The 17,598-nt window shown below is 33.9% G+C and overlaps 1 protein-coding gene across 3 annotated transcripts in view; it reads right to left on the reverse strand.

Moving 5' to 3' along the window:
- Window positions 1-17,598, reverse strand: part of USP9X (ubiquitin specific peptidase 9 X-linked) — a 144,400-nt gene that overhangs the window by 16,627 nt on the left and 110,175 nt on the right. For all 3 annotated transcript variants that reach the window (XM_058184558.1, XM_058184560.1, XM_058184559.1), the window contains 11 exons: window positions 17,216-17,382; window positions 16,022-16,130; window positions 14,448-14,594; window positions 14,122-14,268; window positions 12,662-12,884; window positions 11,619-11,836; window positions 8,584-8,774; window positions 6,604-6,777; window positions 5,784-5,925; window positions 4,652-5,402; window positions 3,860-3,983 (listed from right to left, as the gene is read on the reverse strand). In XM_058184558.1, coding sequence (XP_058040541.1) covers window positions 3,860-3,983; window positions 4,652-5,402; window positions 5,784-5,925; window positions 6,604-6,777; window positions 8,584-8,774; window positions 11,619-11,836; window positions 12,662-12,884; window positions 14,122-14,268; window positions 14,448-14,594; window positions 16,022-16,130; window positions 17,216-17,382 — 2,393 coding nt within the window. The remainder of the gene's footprint in view (window positions 1-3,859; window positions 3,984-4,651; window positions 5,403-5,783; window positions 5,926-6,603; window positions 6,778-8,583; window positions 8,775-11,618; window positions 11,837-12,661; window positions 12,885-14,121; window positions 14,269-14,447; window positions 14,595-16,021; window positions 16,131-17,215; window positions 17,383-17,598) is intronic.

A 17,598-nucleotide genomic window follows, 5' to 3' on the forward strand; every position in this document is an offset into this window, starting at 1 on the left:
AATGCAATAGCAAAAGAAGAGGTAAGAGATTTTGACACCTAACAACTTGTGAAACTCCCCTGCCACAGAAAAAGAAATAAAGATTTGACAAAGCTATGGGAATCAAAGTGTTTTTATTGTAAACCGCCCAGAGTCACTTAGACAAGATGGGTGGTGTAGATACAGTCATGTGAAAAAGAAAGTGCACCCTTTCTTTTAAACCATGGGTTATATGGTTTTAGGTATCATGCCTCGTCCTTAACAATATTAAAAAATAGATAAAATACTGCCTCAATGAACAACAACTCATGACATATTACACCATGTCATCATTTACTTTACACAAAGAAAGCCAAAATGGAGAAGCAATGTGTGAAAAACTAAGTACACTTTATGACTCAAAAGCTTGTAGAATCACCTTTAGCAGCAATAACTTGAAATAATCGTTTCCCATATAACTTTCTCAATCTCTCACATCGTTGTGGAGGAATTTTAGCTCAGTCTTCTTTACACTATTGCTTTAGTTCACTGAGGATTGTGGGATTTGTTGATGCACAGCTCTCCTGAAGTTCCACCACAGCATTTCAATCAGGTTGAGGTTTGGACTTTGACTGGGCCATTGCAACACCTTGATTCTTTTCTTTTTCAGCCATTCTGTTGTAGATTTGCTGGTGTGCTTGGGATCATTGTCCTGCTGCATGACCTAATGTCAGTTTAGCTGTCAGGCAGATGGTCTCAAATTTGATTCTGGAATACTTTGGCATACAGAAGAGTTTATGATCGACTCAATGGCTGCAAAGTGCTCAGATCCTGTGGCTGCAAAACAAGCCCAAATTACTACTCTACCACTATCCTTGATGGCTGATATGAGATATGTGTGCGGATATGCTGTATTTGGTTTTTGACAAATGTGGCATTCTGCATGAGAGCCAAACATCTCCACTTTGGTCTTGTCTGTCCAAGGAACAGTGTTCCAGAAGTCTTGTATTTTGTTCAGATGCAACTTTGCAAATCTAAGCCATGCTGCCATGTTCTTTTTAGAGAGAAGAGGCTTTCTTCTGGTCACTCTTCCAGACAAACCATACTTGTTCAGTCTTTTTCTAATTGTACTGTCATTAACTTCAACATTTAACATGCTAACTGAAATCTGTAAAGTCAGAAAGGAACTCTTGGATTCTTTTGCAATTTTTCTGAGCACTGCATGGTATGACCTTGGGGTGAATTTGTTGGGACATCCATTCCTGGGAAGTTTGGCAATTGTCTTGAATGTTTTCTACTTGTGAATAATCTTTCTCATGGTAGAATGATGGATTTCAAATTGTTTGGAAATGGTCTTATAACCATCCCCCAATTGATGGACAATAGCAATTGCTTCCTAAGATCATTGCTGTTGTCTTCTTTGGAATTGTGTTAACACACCTCAATGCTGGAGATCGGCAAACTCCTAAAACTTGGGCTTTTATAGAGGTAGCTACATTTGCTGATGATCAATTGATTAAGGACACTAGATTAGCAGCATTTGGCTGCTACTTAGCTTATTCATTCCTAGGGAAGCAATAAGGATGTACTTTGTTTTTCACACATAGCTTTTCCATTTTGGTTTCTTTTTGTAAAATAAATGATACATTGCGTAATATATCATGTGCTGTTGTTCATATAAGGTTGTATTTACCTATTTTTAAGAATCACTAAGGACCAGACGATTTTTATTATGTCCTAATAAATAAAACCATAGAACTCAAAGAGATGTACTTCCTTTTTCACATGACGATAGATAGACAGATGGATAGGCAGGCAGGCAGACCATGCCATCCGAAATGACTCCACTTGAGAGTTTGGGCATACTTTATGTCTCAAGGGCACTGCTGAACTAATTGTATACATGTATACAACCTTAATTTAATTGTATACATGCACAAGGACTGGGCTGATGATAAGAGTTGACCACAAAATAGTTGTCCCTCTATCGTAGTGAAGCTGTTGTGGCCCATCGGCTGCCAGTAGAGATAGCTGGAGTCAGAAGAGGAGGAAGTTGAAGGAGAGCCTGGGCCAGCTTCGGAGCCTTTGGAAGGCTCTGATAAGGAAACAGCATCAGAGACAGAGGCAGGACCTTCTGTCCTCCTCAGGTGGAGAGTCAGCTGTCTTCAGGGGAGGAACAGATGGGGCCCATCCCAGATGTGCATATGCTCAGAGGAGAAGAAGAGTTGAGCAAAGGAAAGCAGGGAGAGGCAGATGATAGCCAGCCCCTCCCTAGCTGGGAAATAAATAGGAGGGGTTTGGGAGTGGCTGGTTGTCACAGACAACCGTTCTAGTATACAAGCAATTCAGATTTCTTGGATAAATCCAGGTTTGTTGGAACTAATTACATTTGCTTTTTTTTTGTTTATCCCTATCAATAAAAGACTGTGACTGCCCTGTTGTAAAAGGGGGTTTGTTTTACTTATGAGTAAACATCACTACTTGCGAAGGCTGGATCAGAACAGAAGCAGTCGGATGGGTGAGCAATGAATAAACCATTATGTCACTGTCCTTCACCAAGGCTGAATACATTTCAGATAGTAAAACTAATTGCCAAGCCACACAGTTTACAAATTGCTAGAGGATTTTGTTATTACTGAACCCAAATGCTTAGAAATGCTTGAGGAAAATACACTGGATAGTTTTTATGAAAACAAAAAGATTAATTCAAGAGTACAGTATATTGACACCAAATGACACTATGCATAGATGTACAAAGGCAAGGACTTGTCAGTGTCCTTTACTGTGTCCACAGAACAAATGAGATACAATGTGCTGATAAAACCATCACCCTGAGATTGGTTCCAGATGACTGGGGGTTTAGGGCCCCTGTTTTAAAGGGATATGGAGTTTGCTTCATTCTGCACTTATGAGTCCTTTACTCATTAAGTCAAATGGTAAGAGATATATACAGAAGTTCTTTACACGCTGTGCAAGTATCTGTTTCTCACCTGGCCTATTAATATAATGAATTTGTATGTGTGAAGAGACGAGGGAAATTCTCTCTTTTTAAGATGTAATTTATAGACAAGAAAAACATCTCTTATTCTATATCTCTATCTTTTACTTCAAATATAATGAAAATCTATTAGTGTTAGATGGGTGCAATTATACTGTGCATCCATGGAAGGTATATTATGAATATTTTTCTTTTTGAACAGCATTTGTTGTTACCTACTTGCTGTTATTTTAGCTCTCTGCAAATGCTCAGAAACATGCCCTCTAACATGGGATCCTGAGTTAATATATACAACTGACTAGGCAGTAGTTACCATAATAAGGAAAACAGCATTTATCCCTCCACTAGACATATGTAAACAGCACATGTTCTAGCCACTAAGAAGAGGCATGTCAAGCACACGCTCTCTATACCTTTGGAACTTACTGGTCTACGTTGCATAACACACATTTGATAGATGCTACTATATAATGAACAGAAATATTCATGCTCTTATTGCCATTAGCCATAAAGGCTACTAGGTAATTCAAAGCCAGTGTATCACAGTCTGATTTGAGTGACAGGGCTGATGTAAAAACAAAGTTGAATACTAAGAGGTTCTGGAAAGGACAAAAAAAAATTCTAATACATTATGCATTATTAGAAAAACATATATTAACCCTAACTTTACAATTTTTTTGGTTTTACTATCCATTTTGTCCCCTTCTGTTTAATCATGTCCTATTCTGGACATGAAAAGTCCCTGCAGTTTTCCTGGCAAAGTTTTCAAGAAGTGATTTGCCATTGTCATCTTCTTTGCACTAAAATGGTATTGACTGATTTAACGATTAAAATACTATCATATGAGAACTACACTAAAACACTGAAGGTATAACTAATGAATACTTTTAAGTGAAAATTTACCAATCACTGGCAGGACCACGAACTATTTTCTTTGTGTGAAATCCTGTAGTAAACAGAAATCTAGCAGCAAGTTGAACACTTATCATTGTAATTTCTTCTGCTTCAGGCAGTAAATGATCTTGTCCTAAAAAGAAAATGTAGAATGTTGTAATTGAATGTGTAAGTACTGAAATCTAAAAGGTCAGCCTGACTCAAAATACTTCTTTTTTTTTATTACTCAAAATACTTCGAGTAAATTACTTTTACTCAAAATACTTCTTAAATCAATCAACTTAGTGTTTTTTTCAGCAATACTGCCTAATACCTAAAATATACTTTGTGCATGCATTTCAGTCAGTTTTGACTCCTTATGACTACCAAATTAGTCCCTGCAGTTTTCCTGGCAAAGTTTTTCAGAAGTGGTCATTTTCATTCCTAGGGCTGAGAGTGATTGGCCCAAGGTCACCCCACTGTCTTTGTACCTAAAATGGGACTAGAACTCATGGTTTCCTGGCTTCTAGCTTGATACCTCAACCACTATATCCAACTGGCTCTCCAAGAACAATTAAGCATCTTACTTAGCTTTTTGTCTTCCAAGATGAACATTATCTTCCGAGAAGATAACGATCATAAAGATATCCATAATGTATTGAAAATAAATTTAGTAAACATTTTAAAATTAATCTCAAGGAAAAATGGTAAGATATACTAAAAATATTACAAATGAAATCCAGGGATCTGAAAAATGTTAAATACTTTCTTTTTTTTTATAACAATGTAATTAATTTTCACTAGGAATATCCAAAAACTTACCCGGAGGGGGATTTAGGTAGACACTGTTACATGTCAGCAATTTTTTTACAAACTGAAAATATTCCAGGCTGTACTGCATTCGGTTATGCATGAATTGTACATTTTGTTTTCGTACACTCCGTTCAATTGCAGATGGCATTTTAATTTGATGGGGTTTAGTGGTCATTGCAAGTTCCGAAATATATTTTATAAGCTCATTGTCTTTCTCTACTGTGTCCATGCGTTCATAAAAAAGAATGTAAGCATTCCACCACCTTTTCTGACGTCTGTAGGACATCCGTTTCATCATATGATCAAATACTTCTCCCATGTATTCTCCACCAAAACACTGATTTTTCATTTCTTCATCATCATCCATTTTGCATTCAGTTACATCACCATCATCAAATTTATACCATCTGTTTTTCTCACCATCTCCTCCATTTCTTTGAATAATGTAAGAGTAATAATGTCCACCACTGGCTTGACCACTGTGCACCAATACACCCACTAGTCTGTATTTTGTACTTCCAGAATGTTCATTTTCTGATTGTTCATTCTGTATTAGTTGGTTTTCAGGATTTACATCATCCCCTTCTAACTTAGCTACTCCTGCCACAGTATAAGGTTCCATATCCAACTCACGTGGAAACTCAAAATAATCATTGAACTTGATTGCACATTCCCTTTCCCAGTCATAGTCAAATCGTTTTAGCTGGATGGCAAGAACTGGAGGCAGTTTTTTAATCAGCAAGCGTTTCACTGTATCAACCTGGGAAATAAACAGTTATTTCTGTGAATTATCAAAAGCAACAAATTCTAAGTAAAACTATAGCCATTTTTCTTGACCAAACTGCTATAATCAATTCTCTGCTCATATAAAGACATTTTAAGTAACATGATTAAGGAAGGGATGACTATATACTGTACCGCTAAATTCATGATATGTACCACTTTTCGTAATTAAAAAAATGGAGATCTTGGCCATCAACATTCTATGAAATGTTATAAAATTCTGACTAAAATATGATGAATAGTAGCTCTCAATTCTCTTACAAAATAAAAATCTACATTGTTCTATTACTGACCAATGACAGTTGCTACTGAAGTCAAACAGATCTTCGGCACTGTTCTAAAGGCAGGCCAAAATTACCTTCTTGTTGCATTTTTCACAGTGATATGCATTTGCACCTTCCAGTAAGTCTCCTTTGACATATTGTTCCAAGGAATCAAGTAGATTTTGGTGATTTCTTATATCTACATTCAGTGTTGTAAAAGATTCTTCACATTCATATCTATAAAGATAGAAAAATAATTTAATTTTGCTAAATGAATTATTTAAAATGTATCTTTTATTATTAAGCAATATAATTTTATGAATAGAATAAAATGTATACTGAAAACTTAAAATATATACTTAGGTAGAATAATTCTGACAACTGCAATTATAAATCAAAAGCTACCCACTGGACAAATGGCAGCATTGAATTATTTTTCTTTATGTAGAAATATTAATAAAAGTTGCAAAATGGTTACATTTACTAACAAAGTAATAAGGAAGAACAAATAAACCCAAGTGGATACAAAAGAGGACAACAAGAAGCTTCCATTTTGATTTTTTATTTAGAAACAAGGAAGCTCAAAACAAACTATTACTGTACATATGGCTTTTCAATATGATTTTATCAATGGCAGAAAAAAATAGCTGTACAGGCTTCCTGTCTATTTAGCCATATAAGATGAATGAACAAGTATCAACAAAATCAACCACTGGATCTGGACTAAACCTCAAATGATCAGCAGTATAGAATTCACATGAAAAAGTAAATTTAAGGAATTAAAACATTGCAGTATTTTTATTAAAAGTTACAGCGTGAAATATACATCACCAGTTTTCAAAACATCATTTAGAATGCTAACACAAGAAGTATACATATTTTATACAATGGCCTATTAGATAACTAAACACATACCTATGAGGGCAACCTTGACAGATTTTCTGATCAGCAAAGGATCCTCCCAAAACTTTACTTAACATTGCTGGATGACCTAAGGCTTTTAAAGCTTCATCTAGACTATCCACCAAAGAATTAAAAAATTCTAAAGCATCATGTTGTTCTCGCAGATTTACAGGTTCACCCCAGAGTCTAGAATAAGAGAGATTTTTCTTTAATAAAATCAGATTTGGGGCAAGTAACATTGCACAGAAATAAATTTAATTGTTTACCTCAACTTTTAAAAGTTAAAAGATGCATGTTACAGGTACACAATGATCTTCAAATTATATACTGATTCGTTTTCAAGGAGGACTAAATTACTGTCATCACCCAAATCAACCTTTTCATTTATGGGATAATGTGATCCTTAAAATAATTAAGGAGATAGGATTTAGAGTGGTGCCCCTTGACTTCATCCTTTTTTTTCTTCCTAGAATGCTTCAAGAAAAATGCCAGTGTGTCCATGCTAGGTGTCAAAGGCTAATGTTTCTAGACATATTTCAGGAACAGGAGATGGATATTGTGAGAACTCCATTCCTGTTTCTATAGCTACCTATTTTAAAATATTTCAAAAGAGGAAAATTAAAAGACTTTTCCATTTAAAAACAGAAGAATAAAGCCTTCCTTTTCTGACAATCTAAGTTTTTCCCTTTATAATAAATCTGAAGTGAAAAACAATAAATATGTTGTTAAATTGTTATGTACAAAGGTACAAACTTAAGATCCTGTCCCTTTTCCAATAACAAACAGAATCTTCACTGTTTGCCTGGACATGAGAATCTGAGGTCACATAGGAACTAATAGAGGTAGTTATGGCTAAGTTATCCTCTTCGTTAAGCCTCTAAAGAATGATCAATTAAAAAATGGTGGTGTCATTAATGCCTGACACAAATATGCTCATTGCTTGTTACCCTTAAAAGGCTGTATAATTATGATAATTATGTTCAAATAGATAAAGTGACATCTCATCTGGATTACTGCAGTGTAGTAAATGATGCTGGTTATTCTGCATATGTAAGACTGCTATTCTGTGATCTGCTTTGGTTCCGGATACAATTCAAGGTGCTGGTTATCACCTTTCAAGTCCTTCATGGCTTAGGGCCAGATTACTTCAGGGACCATCTCTCACCAATTGTTTATGCTCATCTGATCCAGTCAGGCAGGATGGGCGTGCCTCAGATCAAATTGCCCAAAAAATGCCCTGCTGGCCTTTTGTAAAAAGCTAAAGATTTGATTATAGCCCTAGGCAGGGATCTGTTTCTTCCTTGTGTTAGTGATTTGGTTTGTTGTTTCTTGTATTTTGAATTTTTATAGTTTGTTATTGTTTCTATTCTATTTGATTTCTGTTTGCCACCAAGAGTCATTCATTTAGATGGGCAGCCATATAAATTGGATCAACAAATAAATAAAAATACAGCTCAGATATCTTTTATTTTTGAACATAAGACTGAATCTTTTCAAGATAACTGAAAATAATAACTGTGATATTTCAAACAGTAGTTTTAAGTAAATCAATTATTATTGGTTTGATTTATGTTTATATTATTTATATTTATATGATTTATATTGCTTATTTTTATTTATACAGCCATAGTTAGGAAGTTCAAGGACAAAAATTTTGTAACATTTATTTTTGTGCTTTCCATTAAACTTATAGGCAAAAACTTCATTTCCCACTCAAGGATCTTCCTACTATGATAGAGCCCACATGAATTTAAAGTTTCAGTTTGCATTTTGTTGTATCAACAATCTACACCAAGATTTTCTCTGAACTACCCAGTAACTTTTGTTACTTTGAGCAATTTTAGCTTAGCTTTAGCTACATAGGTTAGAAAGTTCACATAAAGCTATTATCAATTTAGAACTATAATTAAATTCTCTCAATGATTTATCAAGTGCATGCTGCTTGTAACATATCATAGAAGACATTTCAACAAAAGTTAATTTCTCATTTACCTGAATTGTTTCCAAAATCCTCTCGGCACATAGTACTGTAATCTAGAAGCTGCTAAGTGGCCAAATATGACCTGGAGATGTCTTAATACACCTATGTTGTACTCTTTTCTGTCTTCTGTTTTACTTAAAGTTGGTTTATCTTCATATGGATGGGGATAGCCAAATACTTCATCTCGTGGGTCAACATTGCTCTTAAAAAAGAATCATATATGTATACATGAAGACAACTGCAAAGTAGTTTTTGAAAACTGGACTACCCATTTGTCACAAGATGATGGAGAAGGGAATGCCAAAACAATTTTTGCATTCCTTGCAGAGGTGCTTGCTTGTCAATCACATGAATGGACTTCAGATGATATTATCATCAGTAATATCATTACTACTATCATAATATTCTGTGGTTTGTTGCAATCAGCAACATGTTCAGATGGATTTGGCATTTTTGTCCACTTATTGAGTCCTTCCCATGAACTTGGGATAGGCAGATGTGGATGTTTGACAGTGATTTTCCAAGAAAAGTTGCCTTTTGCAATTGACTGATGGTAAATTTGTCAATGCCAATGGCGTTTAAGGGGTGCTCCAATTGTTTTGATATTGCACCCAAGGCACTTGTTATTATTGATACTACTTTGTTTTTTTTGCTACAGTTGTTCTATTCCACCATCACGATTGTCATTTCCGCCCATTTTTTAAATACATATTTGGTCAATTCAGGGTGGGGAATATAGATAATACTCCCATCTCCTATTTTCCCCACAACGATAATCCTGTGAAGTGGGTTGGGCTAGAGAGAGTGTGACCGGTCCAAAGTCACACAGCTGGATTTTCATGTCTAAGGGAAGCCTAGAACTCACAATTTCCTGGTTTCTAAATCAGCACCTTAACCACTACACAAAACTGCTGATTTGCCTTTGTTTACCAATTATGTATTAGACATAAACATTTTAAAAATGATAATTTTTAAAACATAGATCAAACTTCCTTTCCTTCTTTGTAAAGAATTTTCTACCCTTTCTTTGGAAGGACCCATCATCCGGTGATCAGAAAGAGTCATCATTAATCTACCCATACATGTCCATCCACTATTTTGGGTAGACAAATCAATACAGCTGAGATTACACAAATATATAATCATAGTATTCCTCCAAAAAACAGACTACACCTTTGTGACACCCTCTTTGAAGCACTGTGTAATCTAACGGTGTAACTGATCAGTCCATTTGTTTATCTTGAATGGGCTAATGAATTTTGAATGAATGAAAGGTAGACATGATATAAGTCTAATCAGTGAAATCCTTACTCCTAGTACTATTCTTTACCAAGTTAATATTGACTCTTTTAGGCCAGAGTTCAAAGTGATGCATTCTCTTTATCCAAGGGATAATGTGATACCTACTTGACATAGCTCCTAGATTGTACTATGATAATGGGTTGCTCATAAGGGCATTAACCTGTCATCTATTAAATAACCTGAGATGAATACATTCTGTGCCTCTTAGATAACCAAGTATATTTTTCCGCAACATTAAAAATACTAATTCAGAATGAATGCATGCATGTATAAAATTATTTGCCCTATTAAATTTCTCATCTATTTAAGACAACAAATGCATTCCAGCTTCAAGCTGGCAACTGAGACACCAAAATAAAGTGGCATAATCCTATTGTTTTATGGCTATCTTTGTTTTTGTCCTGTAAGAATAGCTTATATGGCTAATACAAACATATTATGTTATTGAAAACAGCCTGATCCCATGAGTAATTATTAATGTTTTATTTACAGATGAATAAAATTTATTTGACTTAACCATCCTTGGGGATGGATGAGTGAATAGACATTGTGGACATAACGACAATGCAATCCCTTTCTTGTAAGTCTACACAGATATGTTCAGAAAAGAAATACTGCAATTTAAGTGTACTATATTCAACATGTGTACATTATGGACATCTTTGGATTCTATGCTTATGTACACAGCATGTGCCATTCCTCACTTTGTATGTCTTATCAAGTTGATCCACTGAAATAATTTATTCACTCCTATCTTGTTTCAATAGTCTTTATAATAAATAATCCAAAATTCTGTTACTTGAAAGAGAAATGTTTTTTAACCCAACAGTTAGCACTTTATTGAAATCGCCCCACGTAACAGCTCTATTGTAATTTGCAAATAGGCAATGTATGTTTTTTTGCAGACAATAATAACCTCAGACAGAATGACAGATCAGAATACAATGAGAAGTACTGAGCTTCAGACTCATTCGCTAAAGTACTATTTGCTAAAATATTGAAATCAAGATCAAACAGTTGACTGGCTTGAAAGGTAAGTATGGTTTGCCATAAACTGTAATTAAACTTCTCTTCTTCTCCTTTCAAGCAAAAACGTGAGAGGGGGATGACAAGGGTTCATAGCTCATCATTGTACAGTCTCTTAACTATGTCTTATATTTTTCCATGACCAAAATCATGCTCCTTTATCACTCCAGTTATCTTTCCCTTTTTATCTTTTTTATAATCAGATTTACATCCATAAATGTGGATGTAAATGTATTGAATACCATTCAATAACGTACATCATATTTTGAAACACTAATGTCGCTTACAATTCACGAAATGCTTGCTCAAAGACCATATCAGAAAATTTATAGGTATCATTCAAGATGTCAAATTTAAAAAATCACTGTTTGCAAAGAGAGAACATTGAAAGTATTTTAAAGAGCAGACAAATTGTTTAAGCATAATGAATTATAAGAGGAGTTTAAAAAGATAGACCACATTTAATGTAATTGAGAAAGCGAGAAAACATCAAACTTGTGTAACACAGGATATCAGCTTTTAAAATTGCTGATATTACTAAGAACTAACATAAAAGCATAGAATGTGGCTTCTATGCATTTTTTAAATTGTTGGTAGTTAAAAACTTATTGCGAAGAGTGCAATATATTCAGAATAAAAGCCCTTAATAGTCAGACTTAAAAAACAAAGGAAGCACAATTGGATACAGTATCATATACTAAGCAAAGCACAGTATTACCTCATCTTGCTTCTCATCTCCAGACATGTCATCATCTACATCACTGCCTGTTCCATCAATTGCAAGAATTCCATTCCTGATGGCAGGAATCATATATAGTTGCTGAATGACAGAATTCATGTAACAAGTGGCTCCAGCATTTTTAAGCCCTACAAATCCCTTTGGTGGTCGTGGTCCAACAGGTGGCAGATATTCCCATTCTGTTAGTGCTTCACACGCTAGGATAAATTAAACTTATTAGAGCATTAATAGCTTATAACTCAAAATATACTAGTAGGCAAATAGCTACTGCTCAAAACTATATTCATAAAGTAAGTTTATTTCGAATACAATTCCATTTTACATTTGCCTTTAACATGAAAATTTGTAAGTTAGGAATTATATTCCTCAGCATCTTATTTCCTAAGTACAAATAGACTAAATAAAATCTACAGTGAAATGAAGCACAAAACTATATAGTAAGCCCCCTTTAAATAATTTATCTGCAAGTTATTTTAAGATGATTTAAGATGACTTGAAAAATTGCTAATTTTTAAAACAATGCATTTTAGTTTGCAAAAACTGAATAAAGATTTGGGACAGGATCCCAAAATTAATGTTTCTAGGTTCCTCAAGCACAGGGAACTAATAATACTTTGATGTTTCCTTTTCCAACTGCAATTATTCAAGTCACTTCAACCAGTCACCGAGAGCCTTCCAAAAAGTTCTAATGTAACAATTTAGAACTAAAGCCTCTAAGAATACAGTACCTTTCAGTCCTAACCAGATTTATTCTCTATCTACTACTTTTATAGCCGTCATCTTTAAGAAAAAGGTTAGTTCTGGATTTAAGCAAGAAACAGCATATTTTCTTTTTCATTCAACACTAACAATCTTCTGTATAATTTTTTAAAAAGCTCAAAGACTACGATCCAGAGAAATGGGCCTAATATTCGACTAACTCAACATTTTCCCCAAATAAATTATGAAAATATATAAAAGTATATGAAGCTGCGCACATTAAAATTCATAGAAAAATGTTAAAAATATGAAACAATACGTACTAGTTATTGCAGTGCCTATATAGTACATTTCAGTCAAAGTATCTACTATTTGTTTGAGGTTACGGACACAGCCCACTGCTAAAGCTACTAACAGCTCAAATCCAGCATTAATGGTAGCTGGGGAACTACAAACAGGTATTGCCTGCTCAGCGGGTAATTCTCCATTTCTCATGTATTGCAAGTAAACATTTGATGCGGGAAAGATGAAATCGTCTATTAATTCCTGAAAAATAGTAAATAAAATACCTGTTATTAATTTAGGAACTATCCAGATCAGAAGCAACATCACTTAATGTCACAGTCTTAGATTTTTAGAAGAGAGGATTACTTACCTGCAAGAAAGCAAGAAAACCTAAATTCCATAACTCCATTATGTAACCATAATGAATCATTCAGAAGACTGTAGATTATTTAAAAATATATATGAAAAATGCCAGTGGGTGTTAATAAACATTTTATCAAATCTATTTAGCCACAGCTGAGAGGCCAGATAACAACAACAGTTACTTGAATAAAAGATTTCCAGGCAGGGAGATTTGCTCTAATTTTCACAGAGCAAGGTCTTACTTGCCCTTAATTTGATCACAGATTTCTTGCCCCATTCATATTTCAGTTAAGATTATAGCATGCTTAAAATAAAATGAGGTTTTTTGTATGGTGCATCATGTTACATTTATCCCAGTTACATAAAGGACTCTTTATTCAATGACTTACTTTATTTGGAACTTTATAAAAATTGAGAAAGGATAAAAAAATTTTCTCCTCTAATCCAAAATTTTGCTGTGATTTAAATATAGATCTTCTACATATTTTGAACATTCCAACATTTAATCAACTTACCATATTTTTCGGAGTATAAGACGCACCTTTTTCCCTCACAAAAAGAGGGTGAAAATCTGAGTGCGTCTTATACTCAGAATGTAGCCCAGCTCAGTTTCTCAAAGGGAGGTTTCAGAGGTTGAAAAAAAGCATCAGAAACGAAGCTTCAGAAAAGAAGCCCCCAAACAGAGCTTCAGAAAAAAAGCCCCCTAGCAGAGCTTCAGGAAAAAAAGCCTCCAAACAGAGCTTCAGAGGCTTTTTTTTCTGAAGCTTTGTTTAGGAGTCTTCAGAGGCAGAAAAGTGTTTTCTGAAACAGAGTTTCAGAAGTTTCAGAGGCAGAAAAAGAAGGCAAAAAAAAAAAAAAAAAGCAAGGCAAAGAGCTCACAACCATAGAACCTGTTGCTAAAATTCACCTCTGGGAACAGCTGATTGGGGGTATTCCGGAAGCCAATCCACCTGCAAATCAGCTTTTTTCTTATTTTCCTCCCCAAAAACTAAGGTGCGTCTTATACTCCGAAAAATACAATAAATTATTTTTACGTTTTTTGTAAATATGCTATTATTCATTATAAATTATAATTTGTATATTTTTCACTTTGCTACTTTATAATTTTAGAATGTTTTGTACAGCAGTAACTCACTTTGATAAGATTAGCGCCACCTTTTTCACAACCAATGTGGTATTTTTTTTCAGGAGCTTGGAATGCCAACAATTCTTTGGTAACTCCAAGATGACCTTCTAGAATAGTTTCCTCTACACCTGTTTCTCCTGTCCTTTTCACTTCATCCTAAGGAAGGAGAATACTCAGATACATGAATTTTCAAACAATATTTTTAGGGAAGTACATATCAGTTAATTTACTATAATTATTCCATTTTTTATTTTACATATTTGGATCCAAGGCAATTAACACTTACATTTAAAACAAATTACAAGTGGTGACATAATAACAGGAAAACAACTTACCCTGATCCTTTTAAGCCAGTCAATTTCATTATTAAGCAGAACTTCAGCATTGGGCACATTAATATTACTATTGTAAGCATAATTTAGAAGATGTCTTAACAGAGTAAAGTAATCTCCTGAATGTTTAGCACGTTCTCGTGCAGTACTCTGAAAGAAAATATCAACATAGTTGAACATATACTTTCATTAATAGTCGTAGCACAGAATATTTCTTAAAGTCTACGTTCAGACCTCCTGATAAGCAAGATTCCATTAAAGAAGCCTGCTCTCAAAAGTTGTGTGGAGGGAAATATGTACAGGTAGTTCTTGCTTACCAACTGCCTCATTTAGCAATTGTACAATGGTAATGAAAAATTAACTTTGTCAAATCCTTTGCATATGTGTAAAGGAAAGCTGCAGATCATAAGCAGAGTAAGTTTCACTTAGCAATCATTTCTTTTAATGACCAAGTTACTGATCCCAATTTGGTCACTAAATAAGGACTATCTGTAGGAGTTTGAAGTCCTTCAACATGTTTAATCTAGACAAAAGTGGAGCATATGAAAATTGTTGTTATGTCAATTTCTGTCAATTATCATGTAGAAGGTAGGGCAGAATTGTTTAGAGTTCTACAAAACAAGAAAAAATTGATTTTAATTAAATGAAGATTTCAGCTGGACATGAGGAAATTGTTCTAATTCAGCGGTGGAGCAATTTCAGGAGGTAAACATCTGATAGGGATGTTGTAGTAGATTCCTACACTAGACAGGATATGGGAGTAGTTTAACTCCAAGGTCTCACCAACCTTTATATCTTATGATTCCTTGAGTCCTAGCCATCAATTGCAATATATCAAATATGATGGAGTGTAGTAACATTTGGAGTACAATAAATGCTTTGCTCTACTATATGCTCTAGACAAAGCTTGCTCAGGAAAGCAAAATTAAATTTAAATTAAAAAAAAAAGAACAGAACAAAAGATGATGGTAGTCTGTAATTACCTGAAAATTTGTTAATTTTAGAATAGCTTTTTCTATGATTTATGTGAATCAGTTCTGAAAATCACAGCCTCAGCTTTTAATACAAATGAATATAATGAAGCAGTCAAAATGCTCACTAGTAATAATTAATACAGTAATTTTAGGATTTTATTTTCAGTAGTTTCATTTTACATTCTACTTATTTTATATTAATATTATATCTTTAAACAATTCATTAAAATATTGTAAGCATATTTGAACAAATATGTTAACATCAACATATTGAAGCTAGTGAAATGGACAAAATTTCTAATATAACGAAAATTTGAATCATATTCAAACAGAAGTTTAATATTAAAGAGAAAAAGACTGAAGAGCTGCTCTAAGTAAAACTGTACCAGCATCATAGCAAATTACCCGTAGATGTCTAATATAGAATCGTAATACAATTTGCATGGAAGAACGGTCCATTTACGGGTTTATCATACAGTGTATTTCTTTAGAAGATGGCAATTTACAAGACAGAATGGCAGAAAATCTACCTTTTTTGAACAAAGCCTTTTCATATATTGATTTGTTAATGTACATTGAGAAAAAAAGTTTAAAATATCTTACCCCTAATACAGTAAATAACAGAGTTATAAAAAAAAGAAGAGGTCGTTGTCCCATACAACATCGGGTAGCCATTAAGAAGAACTGCTCCTGTGCCATTTGCCGAACAGTTCTAAAAATTTTAACCAGAAAAGAGAGAGATTAATACACGTATTTTAAATAAATAATCTTAAAATTATATAAAGGATAATACACTGTTACTCTCTTTTTTGTCCTTGGTGCAATCCATTATATCCATTAAATACTCAGCAAATCTGATCTAGATCATTAGAGAAACCTCTGGAGCTGACTTTAAGAGAACATGGGAGGCTGCAATCATCCTCTCCCTTCTGGCAAAAGAAAACTGCTTCTGCTGATGAAACATTCAAAGTCTATCTTATTCTTCCGTGCAGGACTGGCATAATAGGGAACTCTATTATTAATTTTATGGGGTTTTTTAAATAGTTTTTTAAAGTATATTTTAACAAATGGGCCAAATTGAATAGGTTTTTTAAAATTGTTTTTTAACTGTATATTGTATTTACTTATTGTGGTTTTATCTGGCTGTAAACCGCCTTGAGTCCTTCGGGAGAAGGGCGGTATAGAAATTAAATTATTATTATTATTATTATTATTATTATTATTATTATTATTATTATTATTATTATTATTATTATTATTATTATTATCATCATCATCATCATCATCATCATCATCACCACCACCACCACAAGTGTTTATACTTATTCATACTCAAGAGCCCCATTTCTTCTTCTTTTCACCACCACCACCACTACCAGCACTATCACCACCTGCCTATCCTAGGACATTGGGAAGAATAAAATATTTGGCTGGCTGTGTGACTAATATAAAAAGTTATTAAATATCAGACATAAGGAAAGGAACATTGTCCACCTAAGCAGCATATAAATAAAATTATATCACAACACTGCAGTAATTAGGACCCAGTAATAAAACAAAAATATAATAAAATAAAATGCAAATTACACTGATCACCTGCAATTGCTTCTAGAAGCATGGGTGTCCAATGAGCTTGCTTTCATCAGCATCATGCCACAGCACTCTTTTGCATGTATATATGTGATGTTACAAGGAACTAAATTGGCACCATGTGATTTTTGTCATTCTGACTGCCCTCAAGGATACTACTGACTGGGGAACAGTTGATAAAAAAAATGAAATATTAAAATTACTTACTTGCTGTGACAATGCAATAATAAATCAATGATAAATGTTTGCCATGCTTTTTCTTTACTTAATGCATCCAGTGCAGTTGGAATTAAAGCAAAGCAAAGCGTCATTGCTTCAAGTGCTTCACAGCAAACTTGTTCATCTTCTGAATCTGGTTCATTGCCTGCATTTGTCTATAAAATAAATCAGAAATAAGCAGCGTAACATATATGATAAAGTGGGATCAATTACTTTCTTAATTGTTCCTTCAAGACCAAGGAAATTACACATACTACTTAACATCACAAACTTTAATGGTATATTAAATTAAAATCTGAAAATAGAATTAAAGTTAAAGAGTTGATAAAGTGTACTGTGAAACAATAATCTAACTATGCTGAATTGAAATA

This window comes from Ahaetulla prasina, chromosome 5 (genome assembly GCF_028640845.1).
Source record: "Ahaetulla prasina isolate Xishuangbanna chromosome 5, ASM2864084v1, whole genome shotgun sequence".
Lineage (NCBI taxonomy): Eukaryota > Metazoa > Chordata > Lepidosauria > Squamata > Colubridae > Ahaetulla > Ahaetulla prasina.